The sequence below is a fragment of the Rhipicephalus microplus genome, chromosome 5 (assembly GCF_043290135.1).
Source record: "Rhipicephalus microplus isolate Deutch F79 chromosome 5, USDA_Rmic, whole genome shotgun sequence".
NCBI lineage: Eukaryota > Metazoa > Arthropoda > Arachnida > Ixodida > Ixodidae > Rhipicephalus > Rhipicephalus microplus.
In genome coordinates, this window is record NC_134704.1 from 46,490,491 (window position 1) to 46,516,359 (window position 25,869).

The 25,869-nt window shown below is 48.1% G+C and overlaps 1 protein-coding gene and 2 non-coding genes across 3 annotated transcripts in view; all 3 read left to right on the top strand.

Moving 5' to 3' along the window:
• The first annotated feature begins 2,662 nt into the window (after positions 1-2,662).
• Positions 2,663-25,869, top strand: part of LOC142817249 (uncharacterized) — a 59,457-nt gene continuing 36,250 nt past the window's right edge. The window contains exons 1-3 of the mRNA XM_075894314.1: positions 2,663-2,774; positions 19,018-19,146; positions 23,585-23,847. Coding sequence (XP_075750429.1) covers positions 2,769-2,774; positions 19,018-19,146; positions 23,585-23,847 — 398 coding nt within the window. The 5' untranslated portion in view covers positions 2,663-2,768. The remainder of the gene's footprint in view (positions 2,775-19,017; positions 19,147-23,584; positions 23,848-25,869) is intronic.
• Positions 13,779-13,850, top strand: TRNAE-CUC (transfer RNA glutamic acid (anticodon CUC)). The gene has a single exon. It is a non-coding gene; the product is annotated as a tRNA-Glu (tRNA).
• TRNAE-CUC (transfer RNA glutamic acid (anticodon CUC)) lies at positions 14,590-14,661 on the top strand. The gene has a single exon. It is a non-coding gene; the product is annotated as a tRNA-Glu (tRNA).

The window sequence follows — 25,869 nt, forward strand, 5'->3', positions numbered from 1 at the left end:
TGATCGCGCACCATCTCCTTCAAGATGGCAATTTCCTTCTGAATCCGCGGGCAGTCCTTCGATGTGGCTTCATGGGATCCATTGCAATTAGAGCATTTCTTGACAGTTGCGACGCACTTATCCGCTTCATGGTGCTCGGCGCAGCGGTGGCATACCACCGAATTCTCGCAGACGCTGCTCACATGTCCAAGTTTCATGCATTTACGGCACTTGGAATGAAAATTTACGGCTTTGGAATGAAAGGCCGCACAGCATGTCTGAAGTACCCCACATTCACATGAGAGGGGAGTGATGTGCTCTTAAACGCAATCTTCACACAGCGAGACTTGCCTAGCCGGGTGACATCAACAATTGGAGTATCAGTTGTTGACTTGACAAGAAGTTGTAAGTCCTTATTGGAAATAGCGACATCAATGTCGTAGATCACGCCGGTTACTACATCACATCCCAAGGGAACATGAGAGCGCACCTGGTTGCCGTCCAAGTAAGTTACACTGCGCAGAACGCCCAACGCACTTGCGTGCAAAACGTCCACAGCCAGTATATTCTTTCTGGCGTTCGCTCTTATGTCCGTGATCTCATTTGGCACGAGCGTTTCCAGAGACCTCGACACAGACTGTCTGTTAAGGCGTTTCATGCTGACGGTAGGAAGTGCAGACAGAAACAGGATGGTATAAGTGTTCGATTTTGGCGCTTCACTTACAGTTTGAATAGTTGAGGATGAGGATGTCCTCATGTTCCTTCTCTTCGCCTTGCGGCCCAGCAGAGGTTGGAAACCGTCATCTGAGAAGTCCTCACTGCTGAGATAGTAAGCATGAGTATCTTCACTGTCGCTGTCACTCGCTTGTCCCATCCGCTTCCTGGAGGCGGCCGCCGCTGACGCCGCTGGTGCCGGCAGGCGCCCGGGGTGGTCTACATCCATCCCCTCCAAGGGAGCAGCGAAAACTGATAAACAGACTTAAATTACAACTTAAGTACGCCGGAGTTAGCAGAAGTAGCTCCTATTCAAAACACACTTCTTCGTCTTCTCTCTGAAGTGGAATAGGTTCGTGTTGAACTCATGGGCTGTTGCTCGTTTAATGGTAGCGATCAGTGTGGGAATAGCTTGCAATTCCCGAAATTCATTGCGTAACACGTGCCTATGCGGCGGAGGCTAATGTGTTATGAATGTGGTAAAGAAGATGGCAGTGATGATCACGACAGTACACGGGAACAACGATTGTTGTATGGATATCTCACTTTTTCAGGAAATAATGCTGTGACGACCCGATCGAAAGTCGCCCGCCTAGCATCAACAATTCTACATAGCAGATTAACTGCTAACCAATACAAAGGGTGACTCATTCAGTTATGGCTAATGGAGGACGTAAAATGTGCCGGAAGCAACGCAGGAAAAAGAAAGCATGCTCGTTGCCTTGTGCGTTCACGTATATAAGATAATGCCATCAATAGTCATCATCTATGCATCATTACACATTATTATTTCTCCTTCTCCCTCCGCTTCCTCCCCAATTGATTGTATTGATCCTTTACGATGCATATTTGCCCTATTAACACAGTCATTGGCCGTGCTTCACATGGAGACGAGGTCCTAGCTGCACGTGCTGAGGCTGGTCTTATATCCGTGTCTCTATCAAGACAGCCGAGTCTACGTTTTTTCCACGTCTTATGCCGCAAGCAAACTGTGCTCGAATGCGTTCTTTTCAGTAAGTAGCTAGCTGCCATAGGAGAAACTGCATAGTAGGAACGATGCCTAACGATTATTAGAAAGTCAATTTTGGTAACATACGCACTGGAAGGTACTATATGCATGGAAGACCCAGCCGGACGGTCACATTAAGCCTCACATGAGTCACTTGACACTGTCGCCCCAACAACTTTTCGTTTCGGTCAATGACGTGCTATCGCCTACTTACCCACACTCAATTGTATACGGAGCAGGTGGACCACGCACTGCCGGGCATGCACAGCTAACTCGCGTCATCCGGAGGCCTTGTAGCCCTTATCAAGGGTGACAGTGTTAGAGCTGAGGTCACTACAATACAAACGTGGGAGGTGTCAGGGGTGGAGAGGAGGTTTCTCATCTTCACACCACTCAGCTTTCGACACCACTTGGCGACCATGATGTAGAAGGGGGAGGAAGGGGGGGACAGAACTCCGCGCTTTCTTGTGGAACCGCGAGGCGGGGAAAGGTCGTCGCGCCGAAACGAAGGCTTCGGAGGGGTGACAACCGGCAGCGTCGGCGTCTCGACTGACCTTCCCTTTTGTGGCGCGCCGACGATCTCGTTAGGTGCCTGCTCTCCGGAGAAGAACACTGTTGCAGGGACGACTCGAGCGCGACGGGGCCCCTGCTGACGCAACGGGGCCACCTTTAACGGACTCATTAGACCCTCCCCGCGGTCGCCCCCGTATTGCGACGCCCGATTCCATTGAACGGCGCTGACCCCCACCACCGGCCCGTTGTTGGCACACTCGCTCCCTGCAGCCCTGGGGTCCGACTGCCACCTAAATGAACCCCCCCCCCAACTAGTCTCGTCTTCGAGATACCACCTATATCGTTGGTATAGGTATGCCGTATAAGATGGGAAAGGGAGGAGGCTTCGCCCCCGTCATATATAAGGGTGTTCTCGACATCTTTGGCGGGACTCTGTGGTTGCTGAGACTTGCCTTATACCTGTGTGCTCCGAACGTCGTCATACACCTGCAAGGATTCGTGTTCTGTCAATTTTACACCTCGGCATCGGCAAGACGGCGCGAAGAGATCCGAGATGAAGGTTGGTAAATTTACCGATTACATTCGAATTGGAAACAGTCTAAACAGCGTCGATAGAGAGAGATGTAGATTTATCAGTGACCAGTGTATACCTGCGGCGTCTTCGATGGAATACACCAGCTCCACTACGGGAAACTGTGTTGTATCAGAAATCGTGGAAGTGCATTCTGTCGGACTTCCCGGGTTATAGAAGCGAAAATACTCATACATGCCATTCTAGCATGCCCGGGGTCCTGCATCACATGGGAAGCGAGCTGTGTCCAATGCATTTTCCTTCGAAGCAACCGAAGCTTTAAAAAATTATTTTGCCGTTACAATATGTCCTAGCACGACTCTGAGTCACTATGGTTCCATTATAGTGCAGTTCAACAACGTCATTTTTGACTTTGAATGCTTGCACCGGGTCAGAAGTGTACATGTCTGAAAATGATGCAAAGCGCCGAAACCTTGCAAGGCATGATTGTACATCTAGAACGCGAAATCATAATAGCTACAGATTTATTCAGGCTTTAGTAAATCTGCCTGAGGTAGTCATACAAATTCCTTCTTTACAGCCTTTTTCATATGGCAGAAGCTCGTGGGCGATGTCAGTGCTCATTAAAAAACACAAGATGGTCGAAGTTTCCATAGCTAAAGCGTCCCTATTATCATATTGTGGTTTTGGGACAATAAAACGTAAATATTGTTATAATAGTCTTTATATAAGTTAACTGTTCCATCTTCGACTTGTAATACATCTGATTTTGTTGTCTGTGCAAAATGATTTATGAAACCTCTCCCGCTTACGGTTCTCCATATGAAATGTTCGGATTTTTACATGCACCCATTTGACCGTTTAGCAGGTCGCTTGCGGTGGATTCGTTCGAATCATTACGCCTACCACTGCCATTCCCGTATAATAAGATGCACATGCTCGCGGAGACAAGGTGCTTCCTCTGGTATAGTTGGACACATTCTCACAGAGAGAAAGTTACACAAAAAAGAATAATGGTATGAGGGTTGGCGTGCACTGATTGGGGCGCACCGATGAATTTAGCACTTGAAACACCTCTCGGAAGTCTCTTTTGCATAGATGAACTTATCTCTCGAACTTACCGTAACACGGTACTTCGCACACCCGTCGTCGAAACTAGGAAATGTATCACCACGACATAAGCCCAAACCATTTTCAAGAAAATGGTGCAGGTTGAGAGTGGCAAGTGTACCGATAACACCATCACGGCCTGTTGTGCCCGGCGCCAGAGCTGACGAGGGAGCGGCGTTCCTTTTGATGTTCCTTTTGGTCGCCAAACGGGTTGGCGGCCTGTGTCCGCCATGTATTGTTCCCACCTGGCCGGGGGGGTGCGGCGTCTTGCCGCCACGGCACCGTGAGCAGTTCGGGAGACCACAAGTGCAGCTTCTTCTTTGGAAGATGACGGCGGCGGCGGCGGCCGGGAATCGTCCCGCTAATTAAACGAGTCGTTCGGCGACCATTTGAAGCTTGTTTACGGCGGCCTTTTCAATGGATGCAGTCATGGCCGGCGCCAGGGCTGGCGGGGGAGCGGCGCTCCTTTGGTCTTCAAACAAATAACCGAACGACCGGCTGCCTACGCCGGCCCTGTATTGTCCGTCCTAGCAGGAGGGTGAGACGTCCTGTCGCCACGACGGAGTGGGCCGTTCGGGGGACGACAGCAAATGCGACATCTTCCTGGGAACAAGAGGTCGCGGCGGCCCCCGCAAATCACCCCGCTCATTGAGCAAACAGTTCGGCGAACCCTTTGATGGATGCCGTCCTGAGCGTGGGACCTCTCGACCAGCGACACACACGACGAGGAAGAGCCCTGCTGGCACCACCTTTGAGTGCAGTGATCACGCTTCAATTTTGAACGTTCACGTGGACCGTGCGTGCTCGTCACCCTCGCGGGTAATGTGTGATCCGTGATTGGACGGTGCCCTCTGTACGCGGTCCCCGATCTAGGGATCTGGGGAGGACAGACCCTTTATAATGAGCCCCCACGGCTCATTCGGTGTGCTTTTTCGAGAGGCAGAACCAGGGAGAACGATGTAGAACCAAGCACCATGTAGCGCTATGTTAGGAGTCATGTAGAGGCTTGCCACGTTTGAGAGCTCACCGTGTAGGGAGTTCGCAATGTATATATTGTAAATAAACCCTCTTCAAGTCTCTCTTCCTCCTGCCTCGACAACTTCATCCCGGACCTCCGGTGTCTGGAAACTCCGGTCGCAACAACTGGTGGCAGCGGTGGGATACGAGTCTGCGACGGAGAGCGACATGTACCGGAGGCCAGCCGAAAGCCCTGGAACTCGGCGGGATCGAAGCAGCGTACCACCACCGCACGTAATGGGGTGAGTGCCTGGCTTTGTGCTTGAGATATATCGAGTCTTTTAGCCTAGATTCGTTAAAAGATAGATATAACCAACAACTGCCTGGCCACTGTGGTTGTTATCTCAGCACAAGGCAGCACTGGATGATTATCTGAGCAAGTACGCTAAAGCAGGAAAGCTTAGATGATTCAATAGGAACAAGTGGTAATGTTTCAAAATTTCTAAGGGTACGTTGCGGGTTAAATTTTAGGATGTTGTAAAAAGCAGGAGTGAAAATTAACAGGAAACAAGTAGAGAGGGATGTTGGCCACGTAGTGCTACTTGGGTGCTTAAGCTTGTGGTCTCCGCTGTGAGATTTGCCAGGCTTCAATTTCTCTAGACCCAGAATTGAAACGCTGGTGGGTTTGTGTTTTGTCACAGCTGAGCCAAAGCAAAGTAGTCGCCATGGATCTTACGAGATTGACGAGAGAGAACCTGCTGAACCTGTGTTGGGATCTGGAGCTAGATTTTAATGATGATATGCCTGCTTCTAAACTCCGCGAAGTGATTCTCGAAAGCAATAGTGACAATGAGGAAATCGAGCACTTCGGGAATATGTACTTATTGGACCAGGAGGAGGAAGTAAAAAGGGCGCAAAGAAAGGAAAGATGGCGCCAGGAGGAATTGGAAGCTGAGCGCAGGCATGAAGAACATATGGAAGTACAAAGGGCGCAAAGAAAGGAAAGATGGCGCCAGGAGGAATTGGAAGCTGAGCGCAGGCATGAAGAACATATGAAAAGGATGCAGGAATTAGACGAAGAGATAGATAGGATTCGGCGTAGAGGGGTGGCATTGCAGCAGAGTGGTCAATCCGTAGATGTAGCGCACGAGCGGTGCAAGGTAGCGGCGGTGCCGTTTAAGGTTGAAGAGAAGGCTACAGGTCAGAAAGTTGTAGATGTAGCGCACGAACGGTGCGATGTAACGGCGGTGCCGTTTACAACTGAAGCGGAGGCTACATGTCTGATATCTGTAGATATAGCGGCGGTGCCGTTTGAGGCCGAAGAAAAGGCTAGTGCCTGTAAGGGAATGGAACAGGTTTTAACCCATTCTGAGGGAAAAGAGCTCGCGGTCGCAGCAGGGTGTGAGGGTTCCGTGGTGGTGGAAACGGAGTTAAGATTAACAGAGTGTTCCATCGAACCTTGCAGCCCTGTAGACCATGTTGATGAGCATCAGAGGCGGACGAAAGGCTCCAGGTTTGGCACCAAGGAATGTGCCAAACGGAGAAAGCGTCCGAAAAACAGAAGCGCGGCAAGGCTCGCGATCAGCGCGGCGCGTTTGACGAGGACCTTCAAACGGCGTGGCGGATTCGCGAGAAAAGGCCCGTTGTCTTCTCTGACTGGCTCGAATCGCATGCGTCTAAGCGGCCGGAGAGTGAGGAAAAGAAAAGCGCAATCTACGCGGCCGCGGTCTAGCGATGAACTGATAAGTGATCATCAGGACTGGGCGCGCGAGACGGCGGAGGAGCATATCGGTGATGAAGAACGTCAGAGTAGGACGAAAGGCTCCCAGGTCCGCGCAAAGAAGCGTGCACAGGGGAGAAAGCGTCCGAAGGGCAACAGTAAGGCAAAGCTCGCGATGAGCACAACGCGTTCGAGTAAGGTTTTCAAACGGCGGAGTGACATCGCGAGAAAAGTGCCGTTGTCTTCTCTGACGGGTCTGTATCGTATGCGTCCGAACCGCCGGAAAAGAAAAGCGCATCGTACGCGGCAGTGTTGGAAGGATGAATTGCTAGGCAATCATTCAGACAGTGCGCGCGGGAAAGCTAACAAGCAAGTGGGTGCTGACGAGCATCAGAGGTTGGCGAAAGGCTCCGTAGACGGCACGAAGAAGCGTGACAAACGGAGAAAGCGCCGTAAAGACGAGGCAAAAATCGCGACGCGTTTGAGGAATGTATTCAAATGGCGGAGCGAAATTTCAAGAAAGTTGCCGTATCGCAAGCGTCCGAGCGGCCAGAGAACAAAGAAAAGAGAAGCGCATTGTGTGCGTAAGTGGTCGAGGGGCAAGAGACCCTTCCGTTGTTCTCGCGGTGCATTGGACGGGGTGCGGGGCAAAAGAGTCGGTGGTTTTCGAGGGGCAGGAAGCGACAGCAAGTCGGCTTCGAGGAACGTCGCGGGGTTCGGTAGCAGGGCGATTGACGCGTGTTGTAGACCCCGCTTCTCGAGAAAATCGTTCCGGGCGCGACCACCGCGAGTTCGACTCAGAGTTGTTGCGAACAGCTGTTAGCCTCTCGGAAAACGTCGACTCGGGACTGTTGAAAGGAACATTTTGTTTGTTTTTGTGATTTTGTAAATAACTCGTTTGTACTTTGTTTTCGTTAGCGCTCTATCATTTTGGTAGCCTATATGCGTTGTATAGATCTATTGGAAGGATAGTGACACGCATTAGAGCGTACAGAATTAGGCGTTTGTCATCGGCACCGGAGTTGGTTTGTATGCGTCCGAGCCGCCGGACAAAACGAAAAAAAAAAAAGCACGTTGGGTAGAAAGGCAGACCCTTTCGTCGCTCTGTCGACGGCATGTTTGATGGACTGCGGGAGTGCGAGGTACTCAGCGAGAGTAAGAACGCAGGTTGTCAGCGCAGAGCTTTGCGGGGGTCGGAGGCGAAGCGAATGGGTTTTGCCATTGTTCCAATTCCCGTTCGCCTAGAAAGACCCACAGGACGCGACGCCGCGCGTTCGTCTCAAAATTAAGTGACAGCGGTAAGCGTTTCGGAAGGCTCTCCCGCGGATTTGTATTTTTTAGTTTTGAATATCTGTTTTGACTGTTTAGGTCAGTTTTCCTTTTGGAATGTGTTCTGTACTTCTGCTACTAGATAGCGTTTACGTAGCAGGTACCATGCTGTTTATTTTTTAAGCTTTGTATGTATTGGTTTTAAAGGTAACCGTTTTGCGGCCGTATAACGACACGTTAGGGGCGTTTGTCAAGTAGGACCGACGTTAGAGACGAATTTTGAGTGAGCGCACGGACGCAAGGATATTCTTGCGAGGTTTTCAGGATTCATGCGAAACTTTTTTTGTTGTTCATTTAATGTTTTGTTCGCATGTGTCCGGTGTGTAAGAAAAGCTAGCTCGTGAGTTTATATGTATGCTTTGTGAAAGTGGCAACAGCAAGGGAACGGTTAGGTGGTATCTCATCCAGGCAGGAGCACTGTGATGTGCGTTTGCGGATGTATAATAAAGATGTTCCTGATGCAGGTACAGCACGGCAGTTATGCTTTCGTCTTCTCAAAAGGAATTGACGACTGGCTTTGGCGGCACTAAATTTCGGGAACTAAAAGATAGCGTGAAGTAAAATGCTTTATTTTATGAGTATGATACCTGGTGGGTTACGGCGGATTACTCACGCAGGCACTCGGGTATGCCACGGTGAGCGCATCACTTGACAGTTAGTTTTCTTGAAAGCAGTTTGATGGGAAGATTATTATCGGATCGGGATTAGGAGTTTTGGTGAAACCTCAGAGAAACGTCCCGATTGCTGCTTTGTGTTTGGTAATACTGCTTAAGTAAGGTTGCTTTTGGATAATTTGTCGGACTCGACGTGTCTCAGTGCGGGCAGGGTGCTCTCCCGTGCCTGTGGTGGTGTGTATGAATGCTTTTCCCAGAGGGGAGCCACAAGGAACGAGAGGGAAAGAGTCCTTGGCTGAGCGTCATCAGCAGTGGCCTGGAAGCCAGCACTACACAGCGACACTTCGGGCAACCTGTGCAGCTGGTCACCCTCAGGTCGCTTCTCCCGCCGGCGGACGAGCTGTTGTGCCCGGCGCCAGAGCTGACGAGGGAGCGGCGTTCCTTTTGATGTTCCTTTTGGTCGCCAAACGGGTTGGCGGCCTGTGTCCGCCATGTATTGTTCCCACCTGGCCGGGGGGGTGCGGCGTCTTGCCGCCACGGCACCGTGAGCAGTTCGGGAGACCACAAGTGCAGCTTCTTCTTTGGAAGATGACGGCGGCGGCGGCGGCCGGGAATCGTCCCGCTAATTAAACGAGTCGTTCGGCGACCATTTGAAGCTTGTTTACGGCGGCCTTTTCAATGGATGCAGTCATGGCCGGCGCCAGGGCTGGCGGGGGAGCGGCGCTCCTTTGGTCTTCAAACAAATAACCGAACGACCGGCTGCCTACGCCGGCCCTGTATTGTCCGTCCTAGCAGGAGGGTGAGACGTCCTGTCGCCACGACGGAGTGGGCCGTTCGGGGGACGACAGCAAATGCGACATCTTCCTGGGAACAAGAGGTCGCGGCGGCCCCCGCAAATCACCCCGCTCATTGAGCAAACAGTTCGGCGAACCCTTTGATGGATGCCGTCCTGAGCGTGGGACCTCTCGACCAGCGACACACACGACGAGGAAGAGCCCTGCTGGCACCACCTTTGAGTGCAGTGATCACGCTTCAATTTTGAACGTTCACGTGGACCGTGCGTGCTCGTCACCCTCGCGGGTAATGTGTGATCCGTGATTGGACGGTGCCCTCTGTACGCGGTCCCCGATCTAGGGATCTGGGGAGGACAGACCCTTTATAATGAGCCCCCACGGCTCATTCGGTGTGCTTTTTCGAGAGGCAGAACCAGGGAGAACGATGTAGAACCAAGCACCATGTAGCGCTATGTTAGGAGTCATGTAGAGGCTTGCCACGTTTGAGAGCTCACCGTGTAGGGAGTTCGCAATGTATATATTGTAAATAAACCCTCTTCAAGTCTCTCTTCCTCCTGCCTCGACAACTTCATCCCGGACCCCCGGTGTCTGGAAACCCCGGTCGCAACAGGCCACGTTGAGGTCGTAGTAGTTGATTTCAGACTGCATGCCAAAGCGGCAAGACAATCCGATCTTCTGAGGGCGTTGAAGATCAGACATGTAGCGAAGCCTGAATTTATTTTTTTAGGATGATTGATTGATGATATGAGGCGTGCAACGTCCCAAAACCACTATAAGATTTCAAAAGACGCTGTAGTGAAGGGCTCCAGAAATTTCGACTAACTGGGGTTTTCGAATGGGCACCCAAATTTGAGCACATTGCTTTAGGATGATCAGGCCTATCCTAAAGACATGCGTGCGATACTTTAAGTTGCATCATTATGACACATGTGTGGAACATGGTATCCTAGGACAGGGTCTATTACGCTGCACGCAACACAAGCACCCATCCCGGACGTACTGTAATCGAAGGCGTATGCGGACCCGTCTAGGGAGGGGGAAGATATACAGAACCAGAAGTTCATACATACATACAGACAGACAGACAGACAGACAGACAGACACACAGATAGATAGATATATAGATAGATAGATAGATAGATAGATAGATAGACAGACAAATAGATAGATAGATAGATAGATAGATAGATAGATAGATAGATAGATAGATAGATAGATAGATAGATAGATAGATAGATAGATAGACAGACAGACAGACAGATAGATAGATAGATAGATAGATAGATAGATAGATAGATAGATAGATAGATAGATAGATAGATAGATAGATAGATAGATAGATAGATAGATAGATAGATAGATAGATAGATAGATAGATAGATAGATAGATAGATAGACAGACAGACAGACAGACAGACAGACAGACAGACAGACAGACAGACAGACAGACAGACAGACAGACAGATAGATAGATAGATAGATAGATAGATAGATAGATAGATAGATAGATAGATAGATAGATAGATAGATAGATAGATAGACAGACAGACAGATAGATAGATAGATAGATATATAGATAGATAGATAGATAGATAGATAGATAGATAGATAGATAGATAGATAGATAGATATATAGATAGATAGATAGATAGATAGATAGATAGATAGATAGATAGATAGACAGACAGACAGACAGACAGACAGACAGACAGACAGACAGACAGACAGATAGATAGATAGATAGATAGATAGATAGATAGATAGATAGATAGATAGATAGACAGACAAATAGATAGATAGATAGATAGATAGATAGATAGATAGAGAGATAGATAGATAGATAGATAGATAGATAGATAGATAGATAGATAGATAGATAGATAAATAGATAGATAGATAGATAGACAGACAGATAGATAGATAGATAGATAGATAGATAGATAGATAGATAGATAGATAGATAGATAGATAGATAGATAGATAGATAGATAGATGGATAGATGGGTGGATAGATGGATAGATGGATAGATGGATGGATAGATGGATAGATGGATAGATAGATAGATAGATAGATAGATAGATAGATAGATAGATAGATAGATAGATAGATAGATAGATAGATAGATAGGAGAAAGCTTTATGCTGATGCAGCTGGCTAGTCAGACAGAACGCGCCAGTGATAACGCGTTAGTGATGTCCATCCCTACCACTCTTCTTTCCCTGACAACCTTGGTCCGTCAACTGCATCCGGCCTAACACAGCAATTTTTCGCCACTCATCATACCAGCACCCAGGCAATACCCGTCGCCAGAGAAACCTTCTCAGAAACACGGTGCAGAAGGGATTATTATAATCCATTCACACTGTGTAGTTGAGCTGACAGGGCGCTGCATAAAGAATCGGCGGGCGTAGGCGCGTGCGCCAACGCTGAGCCATCTAGATAGACTTCACGGGCAGCGGCGTGACCGGCACGCGATGACGCTCGTAAACACCGTGGCGCCCTGAGGGCTCCACAGTATTTGGACGCGCCTCCCTGCTTCGAGCGTCGGAATAAACGTCTCACCAACGGGGACCCGAAGGTCTTTCTCTTGCATGTGTCATCCTCTAAACAACGAATGGCCTGGTGCACGAAGCGAAGACTGAGTTTTTACAAAAACGAAGTACTATAGGGTATACACTGCAGCAGCCGACAACTTCCCAGCAGATCGCATTAGCATAGGGCGTACGAGACGGCTGCGCAAGCTTCGGAATACTGAAGAATGCCACCAGCGTCACAGGAAAAAAAGATGCATAAACAATAGAGCGTGGCGCGCCGTTGCTGCTGTTGTCTCGACGATCGGCGCGCATAGTGGGAGCAGCACCTCGCCTGTAACTCTTTTTGTTTGTCTCTCTTAACCGGCAGTGGGTGACTGGCGCGCTCCTTGTCGTTCGTGGTCTGGCGCAGCGAGAGCACGCGCCGTACTTGTCTGAGTCACCGGCGGAGCACGAAGACGTTAGCATCTGCATTTTTAGCGGAGCGTGCATGCATGCATCCGCAGTGCGCACATGTACAGTCGTTATACGTGGGCCACGCGACTCCCAGCCTTGTCCTCGCTTCATGAAAATGTGACCCCGCCCCCGTCCCAAACCTCCCAACGAGACGCGGTTGCTTCTCGCTTAGAAGAACTTGTTTTTGTTCATGTTCACCTTCTCTTGTTCCCTATAGGAGGAGGTTGGCCGAGAATTGAGTGGTCTTATAAAATATTATGGAATTTGTTGTGGGAATAGCTGGCGAGGATGATGATAATGATGATGATGATGATCATCCTTGGGTGATTGGCACCAATCCACTCACTCAGCCGGATCTACCGAGAGTCGGCTGGATCATATAGACCTAATTTATTATTATTATTATTATTATTATTATTATTATTATTATTATTATTATTATTATTATTATTATTATTATTATTATTATTATTATTATTAAGTGCTAACAGAGGTCACAGATTAAATAGTAATGAAGCCTTAATTATGATGGATCCTATATTCGGCATCGTCTTTCTTCCGCTGCTGCTTTGGTGCCCGAATTTCTTCCTCGGTGCTCCTCGCTTGCCTCTATGTAGAGTTTCTTTTGCGTGGAATTCTGTAGAGTGGAAAACAGCGACTCATTGCGTAATGCGTTGCATGTGCCCGAGAAGATCTGGTGTGAAAAAAAGAAACTGACAAAAACATTTCAGCCAGCTTGCAAGCCGCAAGAGCTGCAGGACACTGACTCCTATCTTGTAGGACACTAATAATTTCGAGCATCATTATTATCATGACTTCGTATTAGTTATTCTTATTAACGACGACACAGGGTATGAAACCATGGATTTTTCTTCCATCGGTAAGACATCTGTGCCATCGAAAAAAAAAAAAAAAGCTTGTGAGCAGGCGAAGATACGCCATTTCACTTGCAGTCGTCCAGGCAACGTCTTGGTGTAGGATAGTGGCTTTGACCTTCCGTTTATGAGATCGCGGTACCGATTCTGGCCACGGGGCCACGAAATCAAAATGTACCGGCCCAGTCACGGGGCGTTAGCGTCACGTTGAAAAAAATCTAGATAATCAAACCTAATTAGAAGTATGCTGCTAAGGCATTCGTCATAATCAGTTTGTTCTTTTCATCATAGACACTTGAAAACGCTAAATTTTCATTTTCTTCTCTCTCTGTCTCTTTTTTTTTTCAATTGTCGCCCGAAAAATAAATCTTCACTACACCACCTAGTGTATAGCCCTTCACAAAAAGTAATCGCCATTGTAGGACAGCGGTGATAAAAGACAGCCCCCCCCCCCCCTCCAAAAAAAAGTAAGAAAGGAAAAGGGGGTGGGGGTGGAGGAGAGTATTCAGGGCACGAGACACACTTAATGCGACAGCTGCTGAGAGGCTAGCGCCCAATTCTAGTCCTCTATATAGTGCTGTCCGCGTCTTTTCCAAACGCGATATCATGTTGCACACACGACGGGTTAAAAAGTGTTGACTGTGTCCGGCATGGTCTAGTGGCTAGGATACCTGGCTCTCACCCAGGAGGCCCGGGTTCGATTCCCGGTGTCGGAATGATTTTTTATATTTTTTGCACCTATATTCTTATTGCTTTTTTTTCTTCTCTCCTGAAGTATTGACTGTTGTCAAGTCTACAGTATAAGCTGCCGAGTGCAATATAGCTCTCTACGATCAGCAATTGCCAGACGGATTGCAGATATGGTAGAACAGCAGTGATAAGAGTGTCGAAATGAAAATAAAAGAAAATTCAGCTCCACTCGGAAAAGTCACTTGATGCGATAGCTCCTGAAACGCTCGCTCGCACTTATAGAGTCCTTATCATAGTGCTTTTCTCGTCTTTCCTAACGATAGAGCATCTGTGTCACTGCCCTCGCTACAGCGCGCAAAGACTGCAGCTAGCTGCTGCGTTATAACCCACGAACAGTCAGTGCTCGAATGCCGGCACCATCCGTATTCTCACAGAATGTCGGTCTAGGCCTCATCGAGCTTTTTGCGTCGTAGTGGCCTATTGAATACGTTGTACCACCCCCGATTTTTTTTTTCATGTCGCGGCTACTTTTCTATTTGCTTTCCTTCTCATCTCATCCCAATTCTCCCTCCCCTTAGTGCAGTGAAGCAAGCCGGATGCTACAATTTGGGTTGACCTCCCTGCCTTTCTATCTATCTATCTATCTATCTATCTATCTATCTATCTATCTATCTATCTATCTATCTATCTATCTATCGCAATTCCACATCGCTTCACGCGCTAGCCACGAGCAGAAAAAGCGTTGTATGGCTCTCAGTAGGCATGTCCGGCATGGTCTAGTGGTTAGGATACCTGGCTCTCACCCAGGAGGCCCGGGTTCGATTCCCGGTGTCGGAACTTTGTTTTTTTTTCTTTGCACTTTGTGCAACGTCTTTAAACTGTTTTCTTCTTACAAATTTTTTTATTTCGTTTTTCAGCAACCGTGCACCACGGGTAAATTCTCAAGGCTAATAATTATTAGATGCGAAGCAGCTCTTGACTAGCCTTGTAACCCTGTCCCTCCGTACGAGCGCGCCGCGCACCGCAGGTGTTGGCGCGGTGCCAAGTAGGTCATGCCGCTGCTGCACATTGACGTGACGCTCCCTTTGCAGTGCTCGCTGACATCACTCTCTCACTCGCCTGCTGCGCGCTTGCCGCTGCCGGCTCATCCGTTTGCCAGCAACCCCTGCCGCGACCTCCGATATCAACACCGCCGGCTTGTTGGTTCACGCGCAATGAACATGACGCGCGCCTAACGTACGCGTTGAAACATATCTGTACGTGTTACCTACGAGGCTTATGCCAGCCATCTCTCCAAACAAGTTTTCCAGCGTTCACCGCAGCACCCGCGTTAGCATCATTGAACCCGTGACGCGACCCGGGCGCAACGCTGCTGCTTAACATCCGATCAGCGTTCCCTTTGGGGAGATGGTCCAAGTTTTTAAAATCATTATTGTGGGTTGGTTGAATGACAATAAACTGGCGCCCGGCCCGGAGTAATAGCAGTTTGCTTTTGCAAGGTCATAAAATCGTGTCTGTCGCAACACCCGGAATTGTAGTAGGTACCAACATAGTTTTCTAAATATACACTATAGAGGGAACTCTGGCGCTAGTGTCTATGGGAGCTGCAACACACGGCGCTTCAGTGAGCATAGAATTGATGGGTAGTAGACGGATTTGTATAATCTTCGTACTTCGACTTCGTGTGTGTTCGTGTGGCTTGGAACTGTTTTTTCACGAAGCAAAAATGAGCAAGAGCTAAGCGGTTGCGCTTCACCACCTTATTCTTTTAGGCTTACCTTTTCAAATTGGGCCACGAAGTTCATAATGGTTCGTTCTTTCTTTTGAGAAAAAAAACAAAACACAGCAATAAACAAAGCCACAAGTACGATTCGCCTCCCGAAAGTACGACGACTAGGCCAATCCGTGTACTACCCATGCTCGCCGAATGATCGCAGCGCCAGAGTCCCCTCTGGTTAATTTTAGGAAACTCTATGGTTACCAAGACATGACCATTCCTAGAGGGGCCTCTGCTCCAGCCTTCTGAATGCATTTATAGATGTCATCTTGCACCAACTGGTGTATATATTCTATATCGCGCCATAGACTTATGGAACACAATTCCTTTTGCGACTAAACAACCGACGATGAGCTGACACTTGTGGCTCGCTCTTTTGTTATTGTTTGTGCCTTTATGATCTCTCCAACGTTTGTGATTTTAAGATAACGGGTGATTACGTGGCAGCTTGAAAACATTGGGTGAGGAGCCACAGTCACTTCATTCAACCAATGGGTCTCACCGTGATCTTCTTTTCATTAAGCGCATCGAAAAATACACCATGCTATTCCAGCTAGCGTAAGTAACAGCACTTGTGATGACGTGCTTTTTGTAACTGTTGTTGTCTCATCAGAATCATCATATCCTCAACGAACAAACTTGCTTAAAATTCGAGAGTATGCTATTCTAACTATTTATCAAAAAACAGCACTTAGACCATGTTATCTTTTCTTGTTTTATTTTTTTCTCTTTGCAGAAATCGTTGTACTCTGCATAGCAAGGGTACAATGTTCACCCGCAAATAAACTTAAAATGTGAAAAAGCTTAGACATTCGCTCCATGACCCATAGCTAGCCACCCTCCGCGGTGGTGCTTTGGCGGCCATTTGGCGGCCTGGCGATGTTTGAGGTTGTTCTTTCCATTCTTGGAGCGATCGCGTTTAGCACTCGGCTCTCTGTTTACTTGGCCCTTCGGAAGTAGAAGGAACGACTCTCGTCGAGTGACTGGTAACGTGGGGAGTATAAGACAAAAAAAGACGTGGAGGCGTGGTTGATGCGTTGGCGCGGCTGATTGCTGAGGACCTTGCGAGATCAAGCAGTGCACTGCGGCGAAGCAGGAAGTTCTCGAAGGCGTTGATGAACGTTAGAGCGTCCATATTTTACGGACCGTTGTTTGTCTCGCCCAGTAAGTGCCTGCTTGTTGTTTGTTTTTTTGTTGGTTCGTTTGTTTCCTTTACCTGGCGCGAAGGTCACGTGGGAAGCAGACCGTCTTTTCCCAGCTCGTCTCACGGCGTAAGAATGCTCGCTTTGCGCGCGAGAATGCTAAACGCAATATGTATGGCGGCGTTGACTCGCCAGCATTTTCTCCACGCTGTCAAAGGCACTGCAAAAAGAGCAAGAATAGCAGGCTATCGCCTAGCCTGAGTGCTCCGTTGGTGAGCACAACAAGGTCTCGTAATTCGCTGACTCATTCCACGTCAAGTGGGAATATGGGTTGCCGAGTGAGTGGCATATCACGTTAGTAGGCGAAAAATAAAAAGTAAAGGAGATAGTTTATGACTTCGAAGCTCACGACAGACTGTTCAACGTAATGTAGCGACAGCTTTAACACAGCTCGCACTTACTAACGTAATTCTGTATTATTCTGCCAATTATGGAAATTTTGTTCTTGTATATATTTATCAAGTGTTGTTTCCCATTTTTACATGTAACATGCCCCTCCCCTCTGTAATGTGAGAACCCTGAGGGTACAATAAATAAATAAATAAATACTAATCTTTTATATGTGTGGTTTAACGTCCCAAACCCACCATATGATTATGAGAGATGCTGTAGTGGAGGGCTCCGGAAATATTGACCACCTGGGGCTCTTTAACGTGCACCCAAATCTGAGCACACGGGTATACAAAATTTCCGCCTCCATCGGAAATGCAGCCGCCACAGCCGGGATTTGAAGCCGTGACCTGCGGGTCAGCAGCCGAGTACCTTAGCCACTAGACCACCGCGGCGGGGCGCACATGCTAATCTTTAGCTTGGGTAATCGGAAGTGGTTCCTTTGAAGTTTGCACCCACGTAATTCGCAGAAGCTTTGAGCTGTGATATCGTGAACTGCTCCGAGTTGTCACTTCGTGGCGTCTGCACTCGCCTTTGCACAAACTGAATTAGCGCACCAATATCTTTCTAAAGTGACACAGAAAGAAAGCAAATTTTTCTCATATTTGTAATGTATTCTTTCGCAATTCCAAAATCAATTTCGCCTCCAAACGATGCAAGGTAAGCGAGACAATGTGTGAAATAGAAGTTTTGGTGGTGCCCACCAGAACTTGCGTAGTTCCCTATAGGTAAAAATGAAATACATGGCCCCCTGAGGCGTCCAGAGATTTAATATACTCAGTTTCAGATAATTTCGTTCATCCAATATCGCCTAAATACGAGAGATACATGTTGAAATCCGAGACGGCCCGTATTTTAGCGTCAGATTTAATGGTGAGACTTTGAGCTCACATTTCTTCTGCTCTATTAAAGCTGCAGCGGTGGAATTATTGACATTTAGAATGATTTAGAATGAATGTTATCATTCTAAATATTTCTTTTTGTTTCTTTTTTTCTGTCGCCCCGCCGTGGTGGTCTAGTGGCTAAGGTACTCGGCTGCTGACCCGCAGGTCGCGGTATCAAATCCCGGCTGCGGCGGCTGCATTTCCGGTGGAGGCGGAAATGATGTAGACCGTGTGCTGAGATTTGGTTGCACGTTAAAGAACCCCAGGTGGTCGAAATTCCCGGAGCCCTCCGCTACGGCGTCTCTCATAATCATATGGTGGTTTTGGGACGTTAAACCCCACAAATCAATCAATTAATTTTTTGTCATAAAAAGCAATTTCGAATGCCGAAAAATGCGTTTGCATAGTTCCCTTGGGAACGCGAGATCGATAGACAGTGCGACAGCGCAGTCAGCCGTGCTGATAACATAGTTTAGCAACGGTTAAAGGAAAGCAACGCTCACGCGCTGCGAGCGAGACAGCAAAACGGTATTGTGGCACACGTGACTCAGAGCCACCGGAGCACGGAACACTATAGAGTGCGGGTGAATGAAACCGAGTTTTCATCAAGTTTTCTAGTTTTAACTGTTGCACCTTCATGACCCGAGCAAGTAACCGATTCAGCTTTATTTTTTCACATTTTCTTTTTAGACAGCGAAAGGAACATTCTTTCCTTATTTGGCGGCCTAGCGGCATTAAGCATCGCTGTTCAATGTCATGCTGCGGAAAGCCCTTGCGCCACCAGCCCCATGAAGCGACACTGAACATCGTTGCTCGTTTCAGCACAACCTGTTGATGTCCTAAATAATAGCCGGCTTGTTTCGTGAACCTTGATAACACATCGTCATGAAGCCGCTCGAGACATGCCGTATGTAATTCGTCTGCTTCGTCTGCTTTGCAGGCTGAAAAGGCTGCCACCATGACAGTGCTTTTGAGCTTAATAGCTGGGAACCTCGCCTTTCCTGGCGCGGCGGAACTGGCGGCCCATATGGACGAAATACTGCCACCGGAGCAAATACAAGACGCCCAGGTAAATCGATTGCCTTAGTGTTTTCTTAATTACCGAATGTTTTTTTTCTGCTTCGCAATCAGCTATATCGTGTGGTCATCACAGATGAATCGTGTCGCACAGCTTCGCGCTCAGCGTGATTATAGGTATTGTCCTTTTCCAGGTGGGCGGGAACGAGATATGTTTATTGTGGACATCTCTATTAGGTCTGTTCACGGTCATCACGCTTTCAGAAGAGGCTTAGCGATACATCGTACTCTGCTTAATTGTCCTTGTCCTGCTTTTCTTGTTGCTTGCATCCTTTCATCCGCTTGACCGGTGTACCGTGCCTACGCAAGTTTTTGTGGCCACCATATTGCTGTTTGTTTCTTCATCAGAAAGCAGCTAGCGGTTGAGAAGTGTGCTCCGTGCGTAGTGTGTTTGTGTGACCACGTCTTGTTGCTGGTGGGAAAAAAATGTAACAAAAATACAGTAGCTTTGTGAACCTTGTACAAACCACTCCATTAAAAGACACAATCCTGCTATTGATACTTGGGCTTATAACGTGCATTAGACGCACTGCAGATAGGCAATCGGCATGCGTCTGTACCACCACTTGTCATATTGCTCCACATTTTCCTGTCCTCCCTTTACCTACCGCGTAATTACACAGCAGCAGTATGGCGTCATGGCCTTCCCCCTTCTTCTCAGATTATTAATGTTCCTCTCTCCCAAATCGCGGAAGCACAATTTTCCGTGCGTAGTTAAAAAGACCTGAAATTAGTTCGCGATTGCTTGGAAGAAAGTAACGTTGCACATTATGCTTATCGGAGGTTTCAATCAATCAGCATTGGCTGGAAGGGCTTTGTATAGGCACTAAAAATCAAGGGTAAGTTCGCATTAGTGATTGAAATACGACTCGACTGGAAGCGAGGTTTGACGCTCGAATGCAAGCCCTGACAAACGGTCTGCTACCAACATAAAGATATCCTAAATTGCTACGTTATGTCTTGCGCTGAACAATGCTTGGTCAGCTGATTAGTTAACGCAGCGTTCAGCTGAATTGCGGTGCGGCATTCACCCTGTAAGTTAGCTGGGCTTAATTTTTTCCTTGTGTCAAGCGATTCGGTTGCGGAAAACGTTGCAGTATAGATTATTTCATACCCAGGACTTCCAGAGACGGCTGGGATATTTGTAATATTTAAGGTCCAGTGAAATGGAATAGCCACGCAGTCCGTGTATACTTACCAAAGAAAGATTTAATGGCATGTTGTGGGTTTCTGGTGCCGTATAACTGTCACTTTGTGTCCCCCGCTAAGAAAACGTTGAATTCCAACTGATGTCGTTGTTTAGGCCAAGTAGCGCTGTCCATTGCCCTGACCGGTGCGACGATCAGTCTGATGGTCGTGCTTCTCAGGACACCGGTGCCGCGACCAAAGAAATCGCTCGCCAGGAGTATGCCAAGCCGCACTTGACTTTTATGTACAACAGCTACGACCCCGACCACCGACAGAGTTTAGTAGCTAAACGGAAGAGCAGTAGCAGAACAGCTTCACCTTCCAGATACACTGTGGCCCGGCACAAAGGTCAGTTGTCGAACGAGACTGTTCCATCTTTGACACCGCCAGCCTCGTCAGGTGGTCTGATCTTACCTACTCAGAATAGCCGCCCACTGAGAGGACTTCTGATGCTCGTGCAGCCTAAATTTGGTCAGAGCATTGAATCATTCACAGTAGATGGTTTCCTACGAGCCGCGTGTGACGTTGTGAGTTCCGGGATGATCAGCTCCCGGCTGACAGCGCGTGGGGGTCTACTCGTCGAAGTCAGCTCTGCAAGCGTCGCCAGAAGACTGCTGAAGACCCGAACTCTCTGTGGTCTAGCTGTCGATGTTCAGGTTCCCAGGAGTGATCAGCAGAACGTGGGTCTCATTCGTGACGTCACAAAGTGGTACACGGACGAAGAGGTCGCCGATCAGCTCAGTTCACAGGGCGTCGTCCTGGCTCGACGCGTAAAGACGCGCCCACGTGAAGGCCAGAAAGGGGCCGTCGTGTCTTCTGAGGACAACGCGCAGCCGACGGACAAGGTCGTGCTCGTGTTCATGCCCCACGAAAAGCGACCGCGGTACGTCACGCTGGACGCGGTCGACCACGAAGTGGAGGAGTACAGGCCCGATGTGCCGCAGTGCTACGAGTGCCACAGAGTCGGCCACGTCGCCAGGCACTGCCCGTTCAATCTGCGCTGCGCGCGATGCGGTGGACCTCATCCTGCGATGCACTGCGATATGCAACGGATGCGCTGTGTCAATTGTGGTCAGGGACACCGGGCGACTTACAGATTCTGTCCTGCCCGTCAGAGATGGTGTGGCCTGCGTTCCGCGAACGCCGCCGGCAATGCCAAAAGTGTGCTCCCGAACTTCCAAAATGTGATCCTCTTGCCTGACAAGAAAAGCGAAGCAGACACTCCCACCGAATAGAACACATGCTCCTAGAGCAATTCATTGACGCTTGCCCTTTTTCGAAGTGACATGCAATCTCTTCTATACGTTTGCGCAGAGCCTAAAGAGCGGTGGCTGTTTGTGCCATGATGACGTGTGTAAAAGCGCTAGTAAAAGCCGTAGCCTGGATCTCATGTGTCTTCGTTAATGGCAGACACAGAAAGCTCCCTATGTGTCCTGTCCTATAAGTCTCTTTTCATCCTGCATTCGCTCTTTTTCCGTGCAAAATCGAACTTCATTCCGTGTTATGCTGGTCTACACAATGCCAGGCTGAATGCCTAGTTCCTCCACTTCCTGCCGTTAACTTTCAAGATATACTCGCACTTCGTGCTATTGTAGCTGTAAGGGTTCAGAGTATGCAGCCCATGCGGTAAAGACCTTCAGATTCTCAGCAATTTTCTTTCATCTATACTTCCGGATCAATTTGATATACTAAAGCCTTATCACCATCATAGCCAATTCGTTGTTGGAGTGTGGCTTAAGCGTTTGTTGTTGTTTTTTTACTCTGTCCTGAGGTTTTGCCGAAGCAAGCACAAATCAAAAAGGTTGCTCCTTTCAGTGACGTAGTCTAATCTATTCACTGTTTGATTATTTCATCTCATTACCACTATACTTACAGAATTGTTTTTTGCTGCGTGCTCACATCTGAGTATGTAATTTGGGGAATATAAGTGGTCGCTGGGCTAAAATAGCCACTATTTGGTTCCAAACTCTTAATTCTTCTATTTTCAAGCTCCTTTAAAACTGAATAAATTACGTGTGATTATGCACATACACGTGAATATGAACGTAATTAAATCACGTGCATATTATTATACGCGGTATAGAGAATCAATGCATTTCATCTTAAATTTTGGCAGCATCAGGCCTACTCTGAGGACAGAGCGAGAAAAAAAGAAAGACTGAGGACGATGTAATAAAGGGGAAAAGGGTAGGTTAACCAGAACAGATATTATGTTGGCTACCGTATACACTGTACTGTGACAGAAGGAGACTAAAGGGGTCGATGCGGAAGAGAGGTAGAAAAAGAGCACAAGCACGCAACCACTGGTGATCATTGCAGAAGACCGCATTCGTCTGTACCGAAGTCGCTCAGGAAAGCTCGTTGTTAGCCACTAGACCACCGCGGCGGGGCTTCTCGCCGATGTCAAAAAATGCGTTAAGCTGTGGTCGACGCTTGTGCGAAATTAACGCGAGAGCCTTAGGCCTGTATTCACAAAGCTTCCTCAGCTTTACTTCGAGTTTTTCTTATCAATTGGAAGCCTTTGTTTCGCTTAATGTACAAAGTAAGCTATAGTATTTATGAACCAATCTTGTTGTCATCTTTTACCTCGTTATCATGTTCATGCCTGCACAACGCATGTAGAGGATGCGAAAAACTTGAGGAAACCTCGAGGTAAGGCCAACGTTGGTTTGTGAATACGGGCCTTAGATGCCTCGCGAAAAGCGAAAATTGACCTTTGGTGGCCTGCAGCGTCAACTCGAGTGACTCGAAGAAGCATCACTTGATGATGCCAAAGATAACCAAAAGTTCTTACGTCCATATGGCGTCGCTATGACGTTCATATTACTTCGCTTGCTTACGTCACCGCATGATATCGTCCCTTGGGTCTAAGGTAGCCGATCACAGAGGCAGTGCAAAATCAGGGTGATGTGCAGGAATGTAAACAGAATACGTTTTAGCAAGACTGTTTGCTTTCCCACTACGGCGTCTCTCATAATCATATGGTGGTTTTGGGACGTTAATTCCCACATATCAAACAGTCAATGTTTGCTTTCCTGGTCTAAGGGAGCCTGCGAGTTTTTATTAAACAATTGGAAGGGTGAACGGTTAAGCTACACGCTGATTTTATTGTGCAAATTATACGGCCTCTATTGAACGGCACTCATATTATCTTTTCTTTTTTGAAGGGCCACTATTGTAATCTTTTGTAGAAACTCGTGCACTTTATACCCACGCACTGCGTCCCTCCTTTGCCGAAATAGGAGGAAGCGCCCGTGGCCGTGCCTGCCCCCCGGCGTCCCTACTCGTACAGCTACACGGCGACCGACCCGCGGGACGGCTCGTCGCACGGCCGCTCCGAGACGGCGGACGTGACGGGCCGCGTGACAGGCTTCTACACTCTGCGCACGGCCGACGGCCGCAGCCGGCGGGTCAACTACGTGGCCGACGAGCGGGGATTCCGCGCCGAGGTGCTCACTAACGAGCCCGGCACGGCCAGCCTCAATCCCGCCAACGTCGTCTTCAGGTGAGAGACGCCTACACAACGATGCACGTCTTCTTCTCTCCTCAAATGTACCCCGTGTAGTTGTCCTCACTGTAATAATACACAGGGGCTATCGCTCCCCATTGCATCGTGCTGGCCGAAAACAGAAAGAAGGCTTTCGCCAATATCATGGGAAACCATTCCCCAATGTGCACCTCATAAGTCATCACAAACGAGGGTGACGACACCTGCCGTTTCTGGTTTCATAACTATACCTCCGACTTGCGTCAGCGACCGTAGCCTGCACTATAGTTTTTGTTGCGACAGACATGTGCACAATATTGTTCATTGGCCATTGGTGACCACCATGGCCCATTATGATGGTGTCTATGCAGTCTGTACCTTTGTTTCTTTCTTTCTTTCCCTTCAAAGCTCTCACTCCCCTCTATCCTAATGCAGGGAAAAACACTGAATCCTTTTTTTTTTCGACGAAATAGCTTCCCTTGCATTTCACGTTTTCTCGGTTTGACCCCTCTTACTCCAGAACCCTGCTGTACGCCGTCACCACGCAACCTAACATTGCTTTCTGACTGTTAAAATAGGACGCTCCTTCCATGATTACCACTGCCATCCCTCCACATTTTCCTCGTGATCGTTATCGACATTGCATCACCAGCACCGCGGACACAGGCGTTACTGCTACTTCCGCAAACACCGAACACCTGTCAAACATCGAACACCTGTCAAAGTCTGATTTAGGGAGTGTGTGTCACCACACCTTCTAGCACGATAGAAATGTGCAAGAGCTTCAGTGTGGTTTCTGTAGTCAGCCGTTCTTGTGACCGTCTGTGGAACAACGATCAGAAAATATTTCAATTTGTCGGACGTCTCCTGCTTATGCAATTGAGCCTATGGCGCACTTGAGAGCCGTTAGCTGCTGTTATGTTCGAATTAGCTGTACTTCTTAATATTGCTACGTATAGCTATATTTCTTCTTATTCTACGTTTTTCTTATATGTATCAAACTAATTACTATTTTGCGCTCAGATTGTAAACCGGAACCGACACGGTTAACCGTTTGCCCTACGTTTCTTCCTCCTGGGCTATTTCCTCCCGACGCCAGATCAAGAAACAAACACCAGCAGTTCACTTCTACGAGAACTTATCAAACTCCGCAATTACATAAGTGACTGTGCGTTATAATGGTCATGCTCTTCGTTGGTTTAGAACAGATTCCAGTTATGAATATGCAATTGTACTAATACAAGCGAAGCAAATGACAAATTATACCGCCTGTTGTGAGCTCGGTGGCCTGACCGCCCCAACACATTGCGGAAGGAAAAATTAGCAGCCGTTAACTGCGTGGCCATCCATCCAAGACCGCTGTGGAAACGAGCCCCGCACATCATGCAGCTGTAGGATTAAGCCTCGGAGTATTCACGAACCGCGTATAAGTTTTGTCCTGTTGGAGGTGTCGATTCTCGTGTTTCGTTTCGCCTGTTTTATATCGTATTTTAATAGGTTTCCGGATACTAGAAGTGTTGCCTGTGCAGTCGATGAACGTGCTTCCGGGGCTATAGGAGCGAATTATTTGCGAAATAATCCGTGCGTGTACCATCGGCGATAACACCTTCCCTCGTTCTGCATATCTTAAACCAACCGTCGGCCTCGTGCTCGGAAAGTTGTTGCACTTGAGAAAAAAAAGATATGTACGGAAGTGATCCATCTCGAGGGCTTTGGATCCGCTGACAGGCGTTGAATAATATCATCCCACAGCGAAGGTGCTCGCGTGGAAAAAAAGGGGGAGGGGGAGGGAGTCATTCTTGGTTTTGTTTTCGAAGTATCTCTGCTCTCGCTACGTTTGGTCGATTTATTTTCATTTTTCGTGAGCTAGTTCACGTGCGAACGACGCGAGGTAGACAGGAATGCGGCCGAAATGATGGCGTCATGACTAAGGTAAAGAAAAAGGGGGGAAAAAAGTCACGCCTAACTTTAACTACTAACCGAGTTCAAATTCCTTCCGCCTGGAGACGGTGTGTATAGAGAGGTACAAAAACCCAGTTT